The 23,360-nt window shown below is 44.8% G+C and overlaps 1 protein-coding gene across 4 annotated transcripts in view; it reads right to left on the bottom strand.

The window, feature by feature from the left end:
- Nucleotides 1–23,360, bottom strand: part of brsk2b (BR serine/threonine kinase 2b) — a 176,873-nt gene that overhangs the window by 51,689 nt on the left and 101,824 nt on the right. For all 4 annotated transcript variants that reach the window (XM_036543494.1, XM_036543491.1, XM_036543492.1 and 1 more), the window contains exons 3-4: nucleotides 5,861–5,946; nucleotides 2,819–2,959 (exon numbers count right to left, since the gene is read on the bottom strand). In XM_036543494.1, the coding sequence (XP_036399387.1) occupies nucleotides 2,819–2,959; nucleotides 5,861–5,946 (227 nt within the window). The remainder of the gene's footprint in view (nucleotides 1–2,818; nucleotides 2,960–5,860; nucleotides 5,947–23,360) is intronic.

The raw sequence follows: 23,360 nt of genomic DNA, 5'->3' as shown, positions 1-23,360 counted from the left end.
CCCAACTGAACTGACACCACCTTTCCCTCTCCTCCTACCCAGCCACAGATGAAAGGGGGGAGATGACACAGCTCTGACAGGCTTGCCTCGCATGAGCCCCCCACCCCTGCAGTCCCCCCTCCCCCCCACACCCCCTCTGCACTGTCAGCCCCGAGGACTGCAAGCCTGGAGACGTCTAATACACACCGTATTAGCATGATCTTTCAGGCCCCAGGGGGGAATTTGGCTGGTGTGGCGGAGGTGGAGAGAGGTTGGAGGGGCAGCCCTGTCTAAACAATTTATTCAGCCATTTTAATGCCTGGGGATCCGCCGGTGTGCTTGTCACTGTGCCCATCAATCCCCAACACAGAACTACCAAAATAACAGAGCGATTGGAATTGTAAATACAAAGACAGTTCCTGCATGGGACTTGGGGGGGGCAGGTGCGGGAGTGTCGAGATGTGCCTTTGATGTCGGGACACGATGACGGCGATGCAAAAATGCCCTTGCCTGTTTCTTCAGAATCCCTGCACGGCATCTCCCTGACGCTTGCACTGGGTCGGGAGGGAGCGTGAACAAAGAGGGGAGCGTCGAAAAGGCTGGACTGCAACCAAGCCATCTCACACTGAATTTGGCACCATGTGGGTAGGATCTGACCCCTGCTACAGGAGTGGAAAGAGTGGGCAAGCGGAGGGAGGGGGTACTGCTGTGACAGTGGAGTTTGCGCTGGATTATTGGGAAGGGGAGATGTATAGCAGCCATGAGTAACTGAGATATGGGGGGGAATTGGGTCTGCAGTCATGTGCAAGAGAGGTTCATGCATCGACGTCTACGGCCTGGTGTTCCTGCAGTCATCAATACTCAGATTACATCTGTTTGCTATTTCTGCAGGTGTGAGAGTGTGCCTCCCTGTGTGTGTGTGTGTGTGTGTGTTTGTGTGTGTTTGTGTGCATCTGAAAGTACCGAGCGCCAGTGGTGCCAAGCTCATAATTAGCATTATCCGTTATCCACGGAGTCTAATAACATTCAGCCTTCAGGTAAGAAGGTTTATCTTCCACTTGACAGTGATGACATGGAGAGCTGACACACACAGCGGGGAGAGCGGGAGACTAATAGTGCACAGAGAGACAGAGAAAGAGGCAGTCAAAGTGACGGTGTGCAGCTGGGGTAGCAGCAGGCCGCTGGAAGGCCACAGCCCAGCTCCAACAGTCCTGAGCCTGCCACCCACTCTGACACTGGCCTGAGGGGGGTAAAACCCAGATTTCCTCAGGGACCCTGAATGAAATTATTGCTGTCAACCTCTGCCATGCACACGATGGGGGAGAGGGGAGGGGTTTCCTGGTGTTGACAGACACCCAGCCCTAAACTGTTGGCTGTGGAGGAGGTGCACAGACGCGCTTACATGCCTGAAACCAACTATCCATGATCTAATGGTGCAACAGAATCCGTCTGCTGGAAATGCTCACACATTCACAGATGCAAACAAAAATAAAGCCTGATTAACATGCATGAATGTTTCCCTTTTTATAGAAGCTTGCATTACATAAGGTTATGTGGAGTTACAGCAAGCTTACGACTGGAAAGCAGTTAAGTGAATCATATGAATGGTAAACCTGATGTCAAAAAGCTCAACTTAAAGCCTGGTGCCACTGAATCTTTCATCATAGCGAAATCATGCGAGAAGTTGTTTTGTAACATGATGTCCACCACAGTTCCATCACACCAAACACATTCCGTTCCTTCCTTTTAGGCCACATAATTTGTCATGTAATTGCTGTCCTCACTAGCAAACAGACACACACACAGAATTACAAAGAAACACACATTTAAACACACCCACTGACACAAACAAGGAATCACACGCAAACACACACATTGACGCATGCACACACACATACACACACACGCAGAGCAGGGTGTGCGAACGGAAGCTTCGCAAAGCTCAGCTTGGGTCCCGTTCCCAAATTCTGCACCCAAATCACGAGCAATCTCAGAAAAAAGAGGAATCCCCTAGAGGCGGGTTCACCATGAGGGTGTTCTCAAACTTCACCACAGCGCGCAGGGAATCAGAAACCCTCAAAAAAAAAAACTCTCACTTTGAAACTAAATATGAAAGTTTTTTTGGCGAGGAAGGGTTCAGAACAAACGTGATTCGTGACGAGATATAAGAGAAAAGGCTCTAAGATTTATCTTTAAAAATCCTCTCTTGATGTTTGATATGGTGGTAATTGAAAGCCCCAGGGTAAGAACATCTTAGCGGAGAGCGGAGATGGACATGTTTGTGCGAGTTTTCCCATCGAGTTCTCTTCAGTGTTTTTACATACAGAGAGCTGAAGGCTTGGGCACGCGGTCTTCTTTTAACAATCAAAGACCGGTAACAGCAGGAGGTACTTTTCTGAAGCAGGTCCTGCTTTTATAGAGTTTCAAATGAGGTCTATGAATGGCCAGTGTATATAAACAGATACATTAATTATAACCATAATTATAACCATACATTATGATATGTATGTATATGTTCTTGTATACTATTATTATCATCATTATTGGTAACTGTAGTAATAGTATCATAAAGATAACAAAATCAACAACAACAACATTAATAATAGCAGTAACAATATATGTGCTTCCAGAAAGAAGCCCCCTTGTAACAAAAATTTAAAAATCATTTTAATAATAGATTTTTTTTTTTTTTACATAAGCAGGCGACAAAAAGAAAAATTCCGTGGGCAGTTTTCATTCTGATCATCATAGGAGCTGTGAGCTAGCCCGGAGGAAGAGGACGTCCAGTGTAAGGACAGACTGAGCATGTGGGGGGAAGAAGAGGGCCAACGGGGCTCACCATATTGAGTGACTGTGGCAGAAGTCCAGCGCTGATATGATCTGTCGAAAGAATTTTCGGGCTTCCTTGGGCGTTAACCTCCCCTTTTTTACCAAGTAGTCGAAAAGCTCGCCCCCAGACACATGTTCTAGAACCAAATACCTGGAGGGAGGAAACAGAACAAACAAAAAGAGATTAAAAAAAAACATATTCCACAGATTATTGTTGTCCTTAAGGGTGTGTTTCAAAGAGATCTGATTAAGACCCAGAAAGAACTGATTTCATTTCAAACTCTTCAAAAACAGTAAAACAATCTTACCAGAAGAAAATATATTCCCCTGGCCCACACTCTTGTGTCTTGTCTCTCTGCCTTTATACAGACAACATGGCTGATATCAGTACTCTGACCGCTGAGATCTCCCCGGTAGCATTTAACAGGCATTTATGAGAGTGTTGGGAGTTTTTCTCCATACCATAAGAGACCATAAGAGAAATTGCATACGAGGTGTAGGAATGTAGAAACCTAGCCAAAAGCTGGGAAGGAGTGGAATTTCAGACACTGACACACAGAAAGTTATCACTGATTCCAGACTGTTCTGCATGCCTTTTTTTAGTCTTCACAGCAAGAAAAGCACTACCACCTGGTGTGAATAAAGGTCTTTCCACAAGGGAGGGGACAGAGTGACAGGGTGCGGGCGTGGCAAAGTGACACTTCACAGCACCTCTCTGAATGCTGCATTTACACATGGTGAGTTTGTGTTTGCTGCGTGTTGGAGGAGCTTCAGTGCTCCCGGGTTGACTGCTGTCTCTCTTTCAGATGTTGCGATTTGAGCTTCAAATACCTTTTGAACTGTGCTTGGGTTGCCCTTTAACCTGTGCTACAGATACCCTTTGAACTGTGCTTCAGTTGGCCTCTGATCTGTGCTTCAGACGCCCTTTGACCTGTGCTGCTCTGATGATCTCATCTCCAGGCTCCGTCGCGCTGTTCCAGTGAGGGCTCGTGTCTCCCAGTCCCGCTCACACTCTGGGTTCACAGGTCAGGCCCGATAGTAACATACAATCACAGACTTCCCTCCCTCCTCTGAACTGCGAAATTGGATGTCTGGTCATTACAGCGCCTCTATCTCCCCTCACACACTGGGTCCGGATTCAGAGAGGCAGGAATTACCCGTCTCACACATAAAACCCGCAAACCATGAATTTTTATATTCCCCACGGAAAGCTGCTTTTAAAAAGTGTCATTCCTATTAGAATGTTACCCATCACCTTCCTTATAAGGATGATCATTGCTCAGATGGTTATGAGCAATGATGTCATCACCTCCTTCAGGTACAGTCCACACAGGACTGGAATCAGGGATGGCTGGTTTTTCTCTGCAATGTCTCTGATGCCCTGGTTTTGATTAGCTTTCATTTTTTGTTTTAAACCCTCCGTGTATTAGCGGTTCTTTGAGGCCCTGCTGAAATAACATTTGGGGGTTTATTATCTTTAAATCAACAGAGAACTACCTCAGAACCCCAACATCACCAATGTGGTTATCTCGACAAAACAAGATCCAACATGTTGGTTACATATCTCAAAATCTTGAGAAATCTTGGGAAATCCTGAGATAATTATCTGTTGATTCCAAGATAATATAATTCAAATATACTGTTCTACTATGGCAACAATGAGCCATCATGTTTGGTTTATGCCGAGAAGGGATTTATCACAGGGAGAGAGCCCTTCTTCCCCTTGGTGATAGACCCTACCTTCACTGAAACAACCCTCCTCCCCAGAGCCTTTGATTCATTAGGAGATTAAGGGGATTTGCTGAAGCGATTAGCTGTCACCATTATTCAAATGAGAAGAGGAGTCAAACATGATTTGTGAGAGTAACATTTTCACAGCCAACCACTTTGTAGCTGGTGGAGTGATCTATCTGTGTCATCAGAATATTAAAAAATAAAATTTCCAGCACCACTTGGCACTGGTGCCTTTATCAATTATTGAGGGATGTGTTTAAATGTAACTGCTAGAGCAAGCCAGCATGTGGAGAGGAGAAATTAGAGAATTTGATATATATGTGTACAAATGCATTACATATATATATATATTTATATATATATTTATGACCACATTAATAGAGTATATATAGCCTACTGTATTTTCCTTTAGACTGTTGCAATCCCTTGGTGAAAAATATGGGTGTGTAAACATAAGTGATAAATTGTTAAATGGTGATTTAAATTGTTTTAAAATCAGGAGATTTGATCAAAACTGTCTTCCTAATGCAGACACCACCCATTTTATTCAGGAAATGGTCCTGTCTGAATATATATGCATACATATGAAGATGTACAGATTCTTTGCATCATGTAATTTGCTTTGTTAGCCCCCTTCTTTCTCTTATTTCTTTTCATTTTTCCGTTTGACTTTATTCCGTTTGTCCTGTGATGAATATTGATAACTGTAATCTCACGTCAATCAAAATCTGCTTTCTTTACATAGTAAAACCAATGAAAAGATAGTCGCCATGGTAACTAATCCTCTCGCAAAATTAAAATGCCCTTCCTAAGTTTATAAATATGAGATTAGTCTAATGTACATTGCGTTCGCAGTCGCAAATATTTGTAAATGTAATAGCGATGACTCTGATGTTAAGCACACTGCTGTCACGTTTACATAACAGAGCACTATGTCCTCCACTAACAGCTTTCAATTTAAGCGTGACTAAATAAGGGCTTCACGTAATTATTATTACTGTATTTGCGTTCCACTAGTATTAGTGTCTCTTCATGGCCTCCTCTTCCAGCTACTCATTTTCAACTCTTCTTCCGTTGAATATTGACAAGCAGAACATACGTAACAAAATTCCATTTCCCAGCATGCAGCTCGTCTTAATCAGCCGCGAAGAGTTGTGTACAGTTTTCAATGACCTGTAGACTTTACACATTGGAATGCATGGGACAACCTCCACACATATACTGTCAGTAAAGGAGACTGATTTCACCCAATACAGTTTTTAATTATACAATAGAAAAACTGAATATAGAAATAGAACAGAGCAGAAAGAGTACTTACAAATATTTCTTGTTTTCGTAGACGTCGTGCAACTTTAAAACGTGCGGGTGTTCTATGAGCTTTAGAATAGCGATCTCTCGCTCCACCTGCAGGGGAGAAATAAAGAGAAGGGCATAAAGACTCGGGTAACTTGCATTCATTTTCGTGGAGAAAGCTTCTCCGTGACTGAACAAAAGACGCGAACTATCTCTCGGAGGCTCGGAGACCTTGAACGAGAACGCTCCAAATCCGATGCCCGCGGCATTCTGTTAAAAAAACATCGCATGTCATTGAGAAGGAGAAAAACGGCCCAGCCCACCTTCAGCATTCTCAGAGCGTTTTTCCCCCCTTTTTTTATTATCAGAGATTACCACTTGAGTGTTGAAGGGAAGGCGACGCGAGGGATGGAGCGGCAGAGGGTGACCGCACGCCATGCTGCGCCAGGGCTTATCTCTTGCAGGGCAGCATGGGCACGTACCAGACCCGCTGGAACTGGGCACCGCTCACCCCAGCGTGTTCCATATAATTAGATTCATTAGTCCCGTACCGAGATCTCTGTGTGCGCCTTTCCCCTGATTCATTACAGCACTGCCGCCTCACGCTACAACGCAATTAACACGGATATTATATAAAACAGGACTATTTAACAATAATAAAACATAACGGTGACGGTGGTTACTTTTTGGCAATCGATACTGCACTTGGCCTGAATGTGCTCACCTGAAACGTTAAATTACTCCCATCCCGTTGTCTTTACGTCAAACGATTGCACTGGAGAGTTGAAAACTTTGGCTTGTGATTACGGATGCACTACTTTTGCTATGAGGTATCCATTCAGAGCTCGAAGATAACATTGACTATGTTATTCTATTTAGACTATGTGTCTAAATCTACACTACAGAAATGGCTCTCTGAATGTGGATATTCGGAAAAAAATAACAACTGAAACATGGACCACTAAAACTAAACACACGTTGATTATATGTTGGCAAACTACACTTGAATAATTCGTTTATTTATTTGATTATTAGATGACTTTATACCTCAAGGTGTTTACATGCAGTGCTGCTATATTAAGACTTTTCTCTGATCAGAAATTGATCATAAATTACATATGTGACCACTAGTATCCATTTCTGTTACTACCACAAAGAGTCTAAAGATAAATTTATATATATATATATATATATGTGTGTGTATGTATATATATATATATATATATATATATATATATATATATATATATATATATATGTATTTAAACAAGTAAAATTAGATAATGCATTTTAAAACAAGACTGGCTGCAAGCTAGGTAATAACATAAACAAATAAATGGAAAAACACCATTAACTACTTTGCAATTTTATGGGGTCAACCATAATTCACTCTGCCTCTGTAGTTCACGTTATTCCTCTCTGATTCTGTAACAATTCCACCTTTCAATAAAATAAGTAATTATATAATTTTTCCCCTTCAGTACCCTGTATCATATTCTTGCAAACATTCTGACAGTATTCCCCTATGTTCCTATGCGGAACATCCATAGATACAGCATGATGGTTCCTCATACAGACTCAAATTCCAGTATTTTAACACAGTGCCCAATGTTAAATATGGCACCAGCAGAGCTATGCCCAGCTCCCCAGAGCAGTGCAGACTGACAGATGAACTGGTCTGAGAAAACTCTAACAGCACTTGGAAGACATGATGCCAAGCAATGGTACACTTGTAAGCTGGGGACACACACAACTGACAGTCAGTCAGAAAATACTGGTGGCCAACTATAGGCTGTAGTTACCACCTGTAGTTGCCACTGTTGATGGTGGTCATTTCCAAGCAGCCAAGAGTAATGAAAGACTGTTGGAAGACCCTGATCAACTATACTGTCTATGTTTGTGTACGTGTATATAGATATTATATAATATCTATATACACACACACACACACAGATAGAGAGAGAGAGAGAGATGCTTGTCAAACGTAATGCTCTCCCAAACAGCCACCTCTAATTGCTCTCTTGGCTTTATTAACAGGGCCGCTCATTAATCAAGGTCTCAGGCAGGCTAAATAAATGAATTAACATACTAGCAAACAAGCTCTGGAGTCCTTGTAGGCCAGCACTCACAAACCATGAAGTCTCCATTCACTCTCTGCTAGGCTCTGGGTCACACTGCTTTAGGTGAAGGGATACCAGGAGTAAGGGAGAGACAGGCAGTGGCTTGGCTAAAAACAGGGTTTAAATGCAATATAACAAATGGAATGAGAGTTAATAGGCGCAGAATCTATATACAGCATATTCTGGATTTCACCGCTACAGAAAAACCTTGTTGCGCTGGCGAAATCCCAGTCTTTCAGTCGAGAGCCGAGACAGTTCCTTTCGCGGCGGTGACATTCACTTCGGATTTGCATCACCGTCAACTTGAACATTCTTGGGGTGCGCACCTGCCACCGAGGATCAGCAGATCCTCCCAGACCTGGCATTCCTGCACAGTCCCACATCCCTGAAACCTGGGCAGAATATCACTGAAGGCAAAACTAACTTTCGCAAAACTGCTGCGCTGGTTTTCCTGCCGCAGATTTGTTTTCTCGCTCGCACTTTTGCCCTGACGTAGCACTTGTGTCTCCCTGCTGACTTCCCCAGTGGCAGGAGCGGTGGAGGTAAGAAATGCGAGCCTGTACAGGTGAGTCGACAATCCAGCCTGTGCTGTTTTTTTCCCAGACAGGTAGAAGGGAGGACTTTCCCCACCGCTGTGTGAGCAGACCAATAAGGCATCTCCTCGCTGTGGCTGTGAGACTGCGCTAGGGGTAATTAGCTTTTGAAAAATCATATCAGTGGGAATATGGGTTGAGCTAATCAGGTTAATCCTGCGTTAATGGGAGCTATCAGCGGCACTACACCTTGCTCATTATCACCTGCGGATGAGGTACACACGCTAACATGGCACCGGGCCACGCTGAGGACCTCTGAGGCTGTGGCGGGATCAGGTACAACTCTGCTGCCAAAGATACCAACTCTGGAAGTGAAGGCATTTCCAGCAGCCGTTCCTCATTCTCAGTCACGCTATGCTGCTCGGGGACTCTGAGCATGAAAATGGGGATGCAAATGGCTCCTTATCGAGGAGCCCAAGGGCTCCTGACCGTAGGAACAGAGCAGGACACCTCTCTCCGGTCGCAGGACTCTGTCAACAGCCGTATTATACATTATTCACCCGCATCCCCCGAGAAACGCTAGCGGCAGGAGCGCCCGCGCCGTGCGATAACGATCAGAGGCGAGCTGAGAACGGGCGTGCGGACGCGCGTCTCCGAGGCGCGGTTATCGTCCTCTGATAGCGCTCTCCTCAGAGAGGCGTGCCGTATCTCAGCGACCGCGCCGCTGCCCGCAGACAGTGAACCCGGGAGAGAAGAGCGCAATGCACGGAGAAAACGTCATACGTTATTACCATCAAAGCCCGGAATCTTCAAAGGTCTGTCACCCGGACCTCGGTGACTTAAAAAAAAAAAATAAATAATGAGGAAAAAAATCCCCTTTAATCTTCGCCCCGGTTCGGCTTTATCAAGCCTCCAGTCACGGTACCTTTTTTTCCGTTTTCCTCTTCTCTGCTTCCCTCGGTTTTGCTCAGGGCTCCAGCTGCACTCTGAATGAAAAAAAGTTCCCGGTTTTTTTCCTCCCCTCCCCTTCAAATGAACACGGGCGTCCAGCTCTGTACGGCGCTAATCGTTTATCTGTTTGTTGCAGGAGCGCTAATGCGGAAGCGCTGGCGGGGAAGAGGTCCGCGAGGCACCTTCGGCCGTTCTCCCGCTCTGCGCCGCAGCAGATAACCTCGCCCGCGTCCGCACGCTCCGCGCCCCCTTGAATCTTGGAAGCGAACAGACACAGTTCTTGGGAGTGGAGTAGCTTCAAGCAAGGTTCAAAGGAACGTATTTCCATTTTTACAAAAAGGAGTGAAAACAACCTGTCACAGTGTGGTTATCCGCAGACACCACGCGGAGGTCCACTCTGTACAACAGAATCTATTTTACAGTATCTCCTAGTTCCCCAGTGCCCAAATGGAAACTGTTCGGCAACATATGAAACATTAAACTCAGAGGAGGAGCACTAGATATTCAGATGGCTGTATCAGGTTCAGTTCCAGATACTGATATTAAAATAATGTACGTTACATGCACACAGGACAGAGTGAATTACGTTTATTACACTGGGCAGCACAGCAGTAAGGCCTGGTTCTTCATGGAGCACAGATACTGGAGAACACAGTTCTGATGAGTGAAACTGCGACAGTCCTGCTGACAAATACAACTTGCAGCATCCAAAGAGACCTACGTAGCAAGTTAGAGGCCAAGATGTCACGAGAAGGGCCTTTTAGGGCTGTCATTTTGTATTTGGTCTGTATTTACCTGGTGAAGGGTCTGTGGAAAGCTGACAATAGTAAAATCTCACAATCCCTAGGCCTGCAACTTCTCCATCCCCCCACCCAGACACACACGCACACACACACACACACACACACACACACACACACATACAATAGACTATACCTTCTTCTGCATCTCTCATTAAACTAGTCTCACTCACTTTCTCCAATGAATAGCTTCATGTTAATTAACTTGCCCCATCTGTACAGATTTGTCCATCCCATTTTCAAAAAGCTTAATTACAAGTTGACATTTTTACACTGGGAGATGTGTCCCTACCATGTGAGATGAAGGAGACATGATTTGGTTCAGACCCACTCACTTGGACTGGGTGGTGGTAAGACAGAAAGGTAATCAACTGAATGTGCTCATTATAATGGGAGAACGCATTCACCTCATTGCACCCTTGCCATTTTCTCGAGTGGGTCGGAGTTTCTGCGTCTGATATTTACCATTAATGTAACGGAGTATTTCGGTCTAATGGAAGTCAATCTGCACCTCATTTCCCAAGGGGCATGGAGAGGAGGAGTGGGTTATAACCTTCTGCAAACCCGCCAGTGGATTGTTGTAAATTCAAGGTCGAGTGAGTGTGCAACACTGACATTAATCCAAATTGGGTTATATGATGGAAAGATAATTTGTCTTTTCGATTACCTTCGTTATCGTTATTGAGTTTTGATCATCACCTCTGAAGCTATGGTAAAAATATAATGCCAGCATATAAAACCAGACCTGCAGAAGTCTAATATTAATGTAATAACCTGTCCAACTAAATGAATAAATGCAAATATACTGGGATGATATAATTATTATGCCACAATATGAGGTTGCTCAGAGTGATATAATTTCTTTCTCATCACACCTATAAAAACAATACAACCATGAAATCTTTTGTATCTAACACAATTGGTATTTTATATATGTAATTTACAATTTTATAATGTTACAGTGTTAATTTGTCAGGGTTATTGTGGACAATAACCAATTTCCAGGGTAACTGTTGTGGACAATAACCAATGTCCCAGGGTAACTGCATGATCATGAATTTTAATTTAAAATTAATGTTGAGATATTTTAAAGGTAGTAATTTTATCATCAACTTGCATATTTCTATTTTTCTTTATTTTAAATAATCATCACGGATTAACACTCAAATATCAATATTTCATTTGGCTGAACACCAACCATTCTAATTTGCTTGTCTAGGAACTGTTGCTATTGACAGTTACTGTTGAATGTCAAGGGACAAATCCCTGTGCCCCCACCCCCACCTTAGGGAAAAACCACACTTTCATTCATTGGTCCCAGTGTGGTCTCAGACTGACTTTGGGACAGGAGGCAGCAGAGTGCAATAAAGCACAAGACGTACAACCTGTCCCATCTTTATACGTGACGGACTGATGCGATTTATTATGCTCCATTATTACGCGGTCTGAGGATGCAGGTGTTATGTTGATACGGGGGGGGGGGGCGATAAAACGCCACAAGCAGGGAACACGCAGCGACATTCGCAGAATCTGCCAGATAAATCAAGCACAGCGCGTCTGTTATTCCCACAGCTGTTCCGCCCCATTGAGGGCTCACAGGGTCCAGGGGGAAGGAGCCTGGCGGAATGACGCGGGTCAACGCTCCGAGGGCTGACGTTCTGGAACACACAGGTGGCTCCCTCTATAGAACTGTGTGGGCTGTAGGGTTCCACAGCCTGTTCCTTTGGTCTCCTTGCAAAGTTAAATAAGATGTCCATTACTGGGGGTGATGCTGTACACAGTGATGCTCCGTGCAAACTAAAGCAGGAAGAGGGCAGTGCTGGTTCTCACTACATGTTTGCAGAGCAGATGAGAGCTGCCCTGTGGACCTCACTGTGGTCCAGGTTTGAACTGGAGAGAGAGAATGCTAGGCGGCTCTAAAAGCTGAGACTACCTGCAAATATACCCTCTCATTGACTTAAATTCTCATTTCAAAGCACACCGAAACAATAATGTACTATTATTATTATTTTTTTTTGCTGTATACGATTTTTTAAAAATGAGCCACATTGTTATAATGGAAAAACAGCACACGCTAAAAGACAATGTTAGAATGAGACCTAGTTCATGATTTAGAGCTGTTTGACAGGGTGACCATACCACATAGCAGATTTAGGAGACAGGCTTTCACCAGGCTTTCGTCATGCAGAGGGCGCCAAGGGTCCTGCGTGTGGCATCCGAAAGGGCGGGGAAGACGGACAAGTGCCAGCAACACTAAACACTTCATCCATCCAGCCATGCTGCCTCCTCTCTCACTCGCTCACTCACTCCATAGTCTCTATTACACTTCCCCCCCATCGTTGCCTTGCTGTTTCTGCCCCCCCCCCCCCCCCCCCCCAAACACACACGTCATGCCGCAGGGAAAGAGTCCCCTTGCTAAACAGACACTGAGATCAAAGCCCGGATGGGAGCCGCGTGTCAGGGCGAAACGGTAAGAGCAAATAAAGCAAACGGGAGCCGTAGGTGGCCTAGATTCACTCTTAACGAAGACAGAACCCATTCCAGTTCAGCCCCCCCCCCCTTCCCCCAGGCCAGGCACAGGTTTTCTAGCTAATTAACACCACTCGTGTGGAGCGTGGCCTTTTGTAATGGCGTTCGGAAGTCAGGGGTTGAACTGGTGGATGTGGATGTGAACATGGACAAGCTGCAACCCGGCGATAGGAGGGACTGTGACTCAGTCTGTTTCAAAGAACAGACCTCAGGGCCGACACAAGGACAGGGACAGAGCCGATAACTTCCTCCTTCGTACAAGCACACACACACAAACACACTCCCACACTCTGGTATTGTGCGAAACCTTCCTCTGTCTCTAATTGGAACAACTCAAGAGTGACACATTCCACTGCATCCTCAGTGCCAGGTTTTTCACAAGGTTGCTCAACTCTAGACATGATCACGAGATCAGTCATAGCCCCATTGAAAGCCTCTGTGAGTTTGCAGTGGGAGTCCCTTTCAAAAAGCAAAGTGCTTGTCCATTCAGTGTAGCTGCTGAATTACACATTCAAGAGGATGACCACACCATGAGTCTGATCTTAAATTAACACGAAGTCATTCACTATACCTGCAAAAATAGGTATAATCAGCTGCCTTATTAAAAACATGTTATAAATGTTTTAAACAAAAACTGGACCCCCATACTTCCTGCCAATCCAGTTCCTGTTTTTCTTCCTGTAGCATTTACACAAGGTAAAAATGTACCGTGGGTGTAAAAGTGAGGAAAAAATAGAGGTGACAAACAGCTCTTGCTGTTTTTTAAATAAATGGCTGCTCTTACATTTAAGAATGGCTGACATTTCAGGCACACAGCCCTTCATCAGGTCCACCTGCCCATTACTCAGTTTCTTTTTCTTACTCAACTTTTATTTTCCAACCCTGCATGCATGGATTTCCTCACAGCTTTCGCACCACGAACTCAGACTTAGCTCCATGCTGGGCCCCTCTCCCACTGGACTGCCCCACTCACGTGGAAACGTGTCGGATGCAGAAACTCAATGGTGCCTGTTGGGGGCTCTACAAAGGATGGTTAGGAATGTTTAACAGTAGACCTGATGAACAGGAGCCAATGAGATTACATTTATTCATTTGGCAGATGCTTTTATCCAAAGTGACTTACAAGTGGCGCAGAGTACAACACAAGCAAAAAGCCATATAAGGAGTCAACAATATTAGAAGTACTACACAACCAGGTTTCAATAGTTGGCCAGACAAAGCACACGCTAGCTGCTAGAGATATGAGTGCATTAAACCATCAAACCATTTTTTTAGTAAGAATATATTAGTAATATAATATTAATGATACACTGTAATAATAAGAAATTGATTTAGGTGGTAGTGTTTCAGATGACCCGGTGATTCAAAAAAAGATTCAAAGAAAGATGATAAAAGCCTGTTGTGTTATAAGAGGTACAGGGCATTTAGGTTCCATAAGACCCACAGGTACACTGACCCCATCTTAACAGACTTCCCTGATGTCTGAGAACATCACCAGTCCTGGGCAGCACACCGCACTTTAGAGGATCTTCTCAGTTTGAGATGTCAGGCCAGGGGGCCCAATCTGCTCCTGCTGGATAAACACCTCTCTCATCAGCAAACACGGCCGTGTTTGGTTTGTATCCGTTCAGGCAGGTTGCTCTTTGACCCGAGGCATTTACAGTGTTTGATCTTACGATGCTCCGCTCTCCTACACTCTCAGATAACAGCGCCGGGAAGCTACTGCAACGGGAGGGAGAAGATATGAACCGAGAGCGTGCTGACATCTCAAAGGTTGAATATTTGAAAGAGCAAGGTCAGAATAATTCCTTTCCCTCTACCCTCTCCTTCATATATATAAAGTAGAGGGAAAAATATATATTTTTTTTTCCCTTTTCTGGGGAACGTGATTAGCATGTTTTCATTATCAGAGCAGAGAACCGAAACTGCTTTTGAAATTAGCAGCGACAGGCCCGGGGCTATGGATTAATGTCTTTGGAGGGGAAACGTTCAGCACTCCTGCGTCGGAGACCGATACCCTGACATGAATCCAGCAGAAGCAGCTTGGAGGAATTACTGAGGAAACCTTCACCCCTTTAAACTGCAGAGGAAAGAGCAAAACGCCTCTGTAGGCCAAAGGGGGGGCTTTGTGTTTCAAATCGGGTTCAGCGGGTGACAAAGAGAAGGAGAGTTTACAGGAATCCTGCAGCAGCTCGGCGGAGATAAATAACACCAAGGTCAGAGCGATTTATGAATGATGATCTTCATCAAATACTGCTGCAGGAGAAGAGTACGAGGCACCTCCATTTTGGATTTAATAAGCAATCTACTGATCCCACTTTGTCCAAGGTATTGACTGTGAGAAAAAAAACCCCTTTGACTAGGAGCCACCAGTGTTTCAACCTGCGCTTGTGCTGGACATGTTCTAAAACTGCCATTTTCAATATTTGGGAACACATTCTTTGTGGTCCCACTGGAAGTGAGGGATAGTTTAAAGTCCTTGTCTGGAAATGTTAACTGATCCACTGGGCAATATGGTTCCTCCCTTCCTTTCCCACTCCATTCCATCTCCATGGCAGCTCTTAAAAGGCAGGTCCTCAGAGGGTCCATCCTAAAGAGCTGAACACTCTGACCCAAAGGTTACAGGTTCGATTCCCAGGTGGTACTTAACTTAAAATCCCTAGGAACTCAACTCGACTGATTCAGCTAAACATCCAGCTGTGTAAATAGATGATATTTTAAAAAAATTAATTATACTTTACTATGTAAGTCACTATAGAATAAGGCACCCACTAATGAGAGGATAATATAATGTACATGTCATTACCTCCCGACTTAAGGCTTATGCCAATGCCAATTAGAGGAGCTGATCCTCAAAGCAGGAAGAGACAGACTGTGACATACACTCCCACATATTAAGGAAACCAGCAAAGAAACAGCCTGATATGAACCCGGTCCCCTAACGTTATATACTGCGCTGGCTGTCCTTGATGTTTCTGTAAATGCAACATCAGCTGTATTGGATGATGACAATAGAGACAATGTGAAAAAGGCTATATGGTGATGAGGTGTGGGTAGTGAAATCCAGCCCTAATATCCCTTTCCAAATACTGAGGGCTACCAACAAAAGCTGCAGTTATACCCATTTAGCACCAGGGACAGTGCCTGGTTGACCCTTTCTCTCTTACCCAACACATTTGTATATTCTCTTTCAGCAAAATGTAGATTTCACTGCTCACAACCCATCACCATATAACCTTCTTCACATTGCCATTTTTATCACCCTGTACAGGTTATGTACCATATGCAGAAACATGCAGGGATGTCAGCACAGTTCCAGTCCTGAGTCCAACATGTATACGCACGCGTGCACACACACACACACACACACACACACACACACACACACACAAACACACAAACACACAAACACACCCATGCACACCTGGCCACCAAGTAGGCCTGAAACTGATGCAAGGAAATACCTTCAGACACTCTCTGCGTGAGAGTGCTTTTGAACCAGACTCTGATTCTGACCGGATAGGTGCTAAATCCCGCACGGGAGGGGAGCTAATCAATGCCTCAGACATGGAGATCGATCGGTAAACGGCTTCGATTGGCTTGTTCCCTTGCAATGTACCGCAGTGTGGGAGCAATAAAAGCAAATCTCCTCCACTGAATAATACTGCTCAAAAGTCTCATTCATTCACCCCCCCAAGTCGAGTCCCTTCCCTCAAGAACCCCGAGCCATTCACAGTTCCTGTTCTCTAAGACACAGGTCCTCCTGTAACCAAGCACCCCCCCCCCCCAACACACACACACACACACACAAAAGGTATGCAAACAAGCACACACAAACCGCATACACACGTATAATGCACACAACCCTACACAAACGCACACGCACAGACACGCATATAACCCTGTCTCTCCCTCAGAGGTCATCCCCCCAATTATAGCACGAGAACGTGTTGATAAATCGATCCTGCTGTCACTTGGGCCATCGACAGGCACAGAGTGACACAATAAATCTGCCGTAATGGATGTGTTTCGGGATGACCTTGCCTCTAATTAAGTCTAATGGACAGGGTCGGGTGAGTTCAAGAGTCAGAGGTCATTTGAGGCACCAAATAAGAGGCCAACAGTGTGCCTTGCGCGAATATTGCAGAGAATGGAGCACCACGGGAAACTGGTGACTTTCAAACTACTCCATTTGCTTAAGTCTGAGTCAGTGTTTGCAGGTGACTGTTGCATTTTGGTTTGTTTGGTTGCATACCACAGAAATCTAACTGGCAACAGCTTAAGGTGGAAATTATTTGTTCATAAACAAAAATATGTGCAAAAACATGTGCAAGCTAAACTAGAGTGCACCTCCCTAGGTCAAGGTCATAAGGTCAAAATAGCAGAGCTGTAGCAAGCAATCACAAGCATAGAGAATCCTTAGCGTGTCACAGGGTTTGTCTGGCTTTGTTCTATTTGGTGCTGCTGCTAAATCAGGTTTGAAGACGCTGGACACAATGAATGGAGCGCAACACATGCTGTGTGGCGGATGCAATCCTTCAGATTCGTTCAGCTTCAGGACGAGCTTTCACACCCATCAAAATGAACTGAAACCAAGTCCAAATCTGCAACATCCGAATCAGCGGTAGGTAAGTGTGAAAGTCACCTCTGTCTAAAATGGGACTTGATCAGTGTGTGGTGCTCACGCCATTTTGGGCAAACCGCCTTGCTCCATTGTGAAAGCTGATTTGGCAGGAAAATCAATGCGCAGACAAGGCAGGAGGTACGGTTACCCACACACAAAGGGAGGCTCAGGGATAAGAGGGTGGTGGGATGTTTTGCAATCGCCTTCCGTTACTTCTTCCACTTCCTGATTCATCAAGTTGAACAACATGTCAAGATGTTCGCTGTTATATTTATTATGGCTTTAATCCCGGTACGCCGCACCCACACCTTACGGAGTGGGTGCAAGGCCCGGGCGCATAATGACTAATCACTGATGAAGCCGACACAGGCAAGCCAGTTATCGGCTGACAAGCGCGCGAGCTCTTTGTGCAGCGACGTGCTGATGTATGACTCAAGGCGTGCTCCGTTTTCAATTCAGCCCAAGGTTCCTGCCTCGGCGCCACTGCCGCCACTGCGCACCGCCTGCTCAAAAGCGCGGGGCAGAAAAGGGAAGTGGCTCCCGTCTCCACAGCAACAGGTTCTCCTTCTGTGTCTCCGTCTTGAGTGGGAGTTCAGAGACGCCATGCTGGGAAGACTCTCGAGCAAAATGAGGAGGGGGGGTGGAAAAAAAAAACAACTGCTGCCCTCTGTCAGGCGGTAATTAAGGCAGTCAGTTATAAAGTCAAGAGTGCGTAGGTGTTCCTCACTCCCCTCTCTAACACACTGCGTCTAAGGTCCTGAAGCAAGCGACAGGACTGAAGGCAGCAAATCTGTGTTCGGTGGTCCCCAGCGGAAGGTTTATGTCAAGCAAAAATGGTACTCTGCGTGAAGACGCCTTCATAAAAAATACATAAAGCCTTAATAAGCATTACATAACACTGTCAGAAGCCTTACATAAACCAACAAACATAAGCAGTGATAAGGTGTGCTGTGTTATCATTCGTACCATAAAAGACATAGCACACCAAATAAGGATGTTTGGTGATGCCAGGTTATGCCACTTGGTATGACATGGTTGGTCACAAACAATAACACATCCCACTATAGTTTATGCTAGTTGATAAAAGTGTTTATGAATGATTATGAAGTGCTACGAAGGATGTGAATAGCTGTAATTCCAGACCCTATGTATAAAATGTTCCTGAAAAATGTATTAGTGGTCATTGTGTGCCTTTTTCTACTGAACAATTTGCCTTTAACCCCTGTGCCTCGTCCTGACCTATTTTTGTCAAAGTGTGCTGCGGACTGATTCAATGGGTTATAAAATGACCCATCATGACAAATGTAGAACATAACAATGAAGACCCTACAGCGCTTAACTGAAACTCAGTGCTGCAATCGGGGGCGTAGAGTGTAGTCATTTATGACCTTGGCCTTTGAATCAAGGCAGCACCTCCTGTTCATTGCTCTGCTGCAGAAATTCCATCATATCAGCACCTCTTTTCCACAGTTAGTGAGGGTCCCGAATCTGTTCAGCATCTCAAACAGTACAGCCATGTACTGCAAACAGAAAAATATCCTGCTGTCCATACCCTTTGAGTGCTAAAAGTAATTTCTACACAGGAACTGCTGCTTGTGGGCGACAGTTCTTGACACAGAGAAGACTGCTCCTGTTACACAGAGACTGCTCCTTACAAGTGCCAGGTGCCTGCCAATGAATGGTCTCTTATAGCTGAGTATGCTCAACTGCAGATAACAGACAGAACCACGATGTCCTTCAGTAGACAAAGGCTGAGATAGAGAGGTGTGAATTCGGTCACACGATCCAGATCACAAGACCCAGTTCGCCATGAGGAGCTGGATCTTTCTGGCCTGGTTAGGGAGGGACAAGGCGCACATACGGGGAAGGATGAACCATGCAGACACAGACACGATGACAAACTGCCCCAACATGGACGCACACCCATGACACACATAAGCCATGACACAGACACATACGCACACATGCTGTCACACACTGACACTGACAAACTCACTGTGACACAGTGACAAAGATACACAAATGTTCAATCTGGCTGTCGAGCATGACACAAAACAACAGATATCTAAATATAACTAAATGTATGGAAACTAATTCAAGGGATAAGGCACACATAAATATTCTCTACAAAATCACAAGAGAGCAAACCATCCAAATTAAAAGGAGAAGAAAAGAAAATGAATGAAGAAAATGACAAGTATTGTGATAGGCATCAAGCATCCAGACACAACACAACCCTCGTCCTCCAGCTGATAATGCAAGCCAGCCTTCCTAACAGCCAGAGTTTTGCATTACAATGAAAGGAAAATCTCATGAGTATATCAACATGAAGTTTGTGAATGGTGATGATTTCATTGTTTAGAAATTGAGTGAGGGTTTGCTCTCTCACAAAGTCACTCTGCTGAAAGGATTTAGTAGCTTGTTTTAGTATGGAACAAAGGAATCGTCATCATGCATCATCACTGTGACATTTGAAGTCTGACGGACTGTCACTGGCTCTCTGAGTCAGAGAGTAATATTCCAGTTTTTCACCAGCCATCTCTGGATTCTTCTGACTTTTTGTCACCTTCTGGGGAAAAAAGGCTCTGTCCAGCATGTTGTGACAATGCAATTACTATTTTTGCCATTTAGCAGTTATCCAGATGGACGTACATTGGTTAAATTTTTTTACATGTTACCCATTTATACAGCTGGATATTTACTGAGGCAGTTAAAAGGAATTAAGTACCCTGCCCAAGGGTACAACAGCAGTGCTCCAGCGGGGAATTGAACCAGCAACCTTTCAGTTATTAGTCATGCTCCTTACTACTATGACACACTGCCGCCCACCACAACTGTTATAACCACAACAAATGTACTGATTGATTTACTGATTGATTGGACGCAAAATTATTCTACCAAAGGAGTGAAACTGAATCCTTACACTGAAGTCACCCTGACTTCCCTGGGAGACGTCACTGTTATTGCCTTCCTGGACTTTTGTTGACAATATGATGCTTCATAGGAGCAAAATCTCCAGAGCTGACTTCATATATTTCATCATCTATACATCAGATCCTCGGAACTGCTGAGAGGCATCTCAAAAGGCCTGCTTTCAGCCCCCAGATTCCTGATCAAGCAGAGAAGGACGCCCTTAGCCTGGGGGTAAATCTAAAGCTCGCATCCAAACCACTTCCAAGCTGAACACAAGTTTAACATTTGGTGAAAGGGGCCTGATGCCGCCGTATCCAAACATCTCTTGACGAGGAACAAATTCCCCAGTACCTGTCTGACCACTGAACACCAATGACACAGTGCTGTTGCATACACACCAAAATCCAGCCTCCAACAAAATAACTACGACCCCAAGCACTTTGTTGACAGCGAGTTGAGAAGTTATTATTTATCCTACGCCTAGCTGAGCATTTCGGGAGAAGCTGCATGATTTTGGGCCCAATAGTTCATCCATAACTTTTACAGCCTGGTTCATACAGCCTTGAACAAAAACAGCCAAGTAAGTATTTTTGGCAGAGAATGCCAAGCTGGCAGATTTCTCCCTCTATCCCTCGTTCTGACAATCCCTCTCACTCTCTCTTTCCCTCTGTGAATCCTTCACCCCCTCTCTCCCCATCACTCTGTGAATTCCTCTCCACCCCCCCCCCCAACTCTCCGTCTGTGAATTCCAAACTCCTCCATCTCTGTGAATTCCTCTCTCCAAGAACCACCCAGCACAGTGTGGTGCTGATTTAGAGGAAAACCAGCAGCATAGGGTGACAGGTCATGACTCACTGAGAACAGCCATCATGAGCCTGACAGGTACACACTACAGTGACGGGGGGGAGAGAGAGAGAGAGAGAGAGAAGGAGTGGAGAGGGAGGGGGGGGGGAGAGGGAGCGGAGAGGAAGAGAGAGGGAAAGAGATTTTTGATAGTACATGCTTTTTTTTTTGCAAAGAAACATTTCTATCATCCCACCCCTTACTTCCTATCCTTAGTTATGGAAGCAAACTCAAATATCCAGTCCAGTTATTAATTTAACTGTAAAGGTATTTTCAGACGTCACCAATGTGATGGTGACCAAAAACAATCTTAAGAAACATACTTCAAAGACAGAAAAGACAGTCAATGAACACTGCATGGGGAAGGGGGGGGGCAGAATACTACAACATGGACAAAGAAGATCAAAAGAACCGAAATCTTTGAAAGCACTCTGGGCTCTCCACTGAGGCTCCGGCAGCACACGTCAAGGAGAACGAGCTTCCGGAGGCTTCTGTCCGCCACTGCTGGAAGACCCAACCGCCGGAGACCAGCGGCGTCTCCCGGGCTTTCGCTCGGCGCTTGGGCCAGACTCAACATGAACACAAACAGCTTTGAATGCTTAAAATAAATATATAAACAAGCAGACGCAGAAGCCCTCAGGTCTCTTCCTCCTCCATTTTTAATTCTGGTTCTTCAGAAAGACCGGGGAGCTGACAGCCGCACCAGTTCCCCCAGTCTCCCGGTCCCCCCCGATCCCTGCACGGGCACAAGCTCAGATGTTTCATTCGGAAGTAGGTTCCCCCCCCCCCCCCCCAATTCCCTCCCCCAACCCAATGGAGCACGCCTCCTCTCTCTCTGTGTCCCTCTCTTGTAAATAAAACAGGAGCGGATCCGAGGTTCGTCCGTGACTTCAGCCCACAGCGGCCACGAGCAGCGGTGCAACTTCCTGTGACTCGCCCGGGACTTCCTGTGCGCAGCCCCATCCGCTCCTCACACTGTAGCATTGCCGCAGGTGGAAGTGGGCCACGCCGTCTCCTCACCAGAGGAATGGATGGATGCAGCAGTTTCCACAGCACCCCGTATGGAGTTCTTTAGTGCCCTTACTCAGCAGAGGCAGTCCCCCACAGAGCTCAGAACTTTTCTTTACCCCTTTTACCAAATACACACTAGTGGTTCAAAGCTTCAGCACACTAACTCTGAACTTCTTTAAAAAAATCTATCCAAATACATTCTGACATCTTACTTTCCTGTGAATGCTTCTTCATTTTCCAGATAGGCACAGTAGCCAAAAAAAATGCAATAGATTGTCTAAAATTATAGCCAGCTTGTAAGTGAACACATATGGTAGTGGTATAACTGCAATTTTTAACGTGCCTACAAGGAGTGTTACTTAAACATTGTTTTTGGGTATTCATAATATGAAGCAGCAATCCTCAGGATCGGACTTTTGATACCTTACATAGCTCCCAAACCATTCCAAGAGTGTGGTAACTCATTTACGATAGCTGGAATTGATGCCTTTAGGAACCATATCAAAATCATGTAGCTCAAATGAAAACCGCATCGGTACGTCAGGAATGTAAGCCCTCATTTCTCAAGAGAAGGCAGAAGCGCATTAGGCATCCACTAGAGCTTATTTTTCTTGTATATTTTTGGTGACACATTCAATGGCCACAAACTGAATCATGAATGAAATTGTAATGGTTTCCACTGCTCCCTGAAAATACAAAGAATAGAGATCAGCGAATACAAAAGTCATGGCATTTTTCAATTCCAGTTCTATTTTCAACGCCTTTGGGGAGAAAATCTTATCACAATTTGTTTTGCTCTGTAGTAACTCAAATTACAAGGTACATGTCAAAACAGTGAATTAGAATTGATTCTGAATAAAAATAAAAGATGGAATTACACCTGAAAACCCTAGTATTGATTCAGCAACTTAAAAGAGATGGCAAATGGGTATGACTTCCTCGTAACATAAAATCAAGGATAGCTGCAATGGAGAGGACGGACCAAACAAACCAAAGAATGACAGCAATGGAAAGTAATTAGGTGTTTGGGGGATGGCCATTAACAATGGCCCTTAGTCACAGATCAAACTGTCTGTTAAATGGTGGCATCTCATCTCAGACAACTCTATTTAAAATTGATGATAACTCGGGGAAGGGGGAGAACGGATGAAGACGACTCATTTTATTCTGTTTCCCACTCCAAGCAGGGGAGAGAAATGCT

The sequence above is a fragment of the Megalops cyprinoides genome, chromosome 13, assembly GCF_013368585.1.
Source record: "Megalops cyprinoides isolate fMegCyp1 chromosome 13, fMegCyp1.pri, whole genome shotgun sequence".
In the NCBI taxonomy this organism is placed as follows: domain Eukaryota; kingdom Metazoa; phylum Chordata; class Actinopteri; order Elopiformes; family Megalopidae; genus Megalops; species Megalops cyprinoides.
The sequence above is the reverse complement of the archived record's forward strand: the minus strand, read 5'-3'. Positions and strand labels throughout refer to the sequence as shown.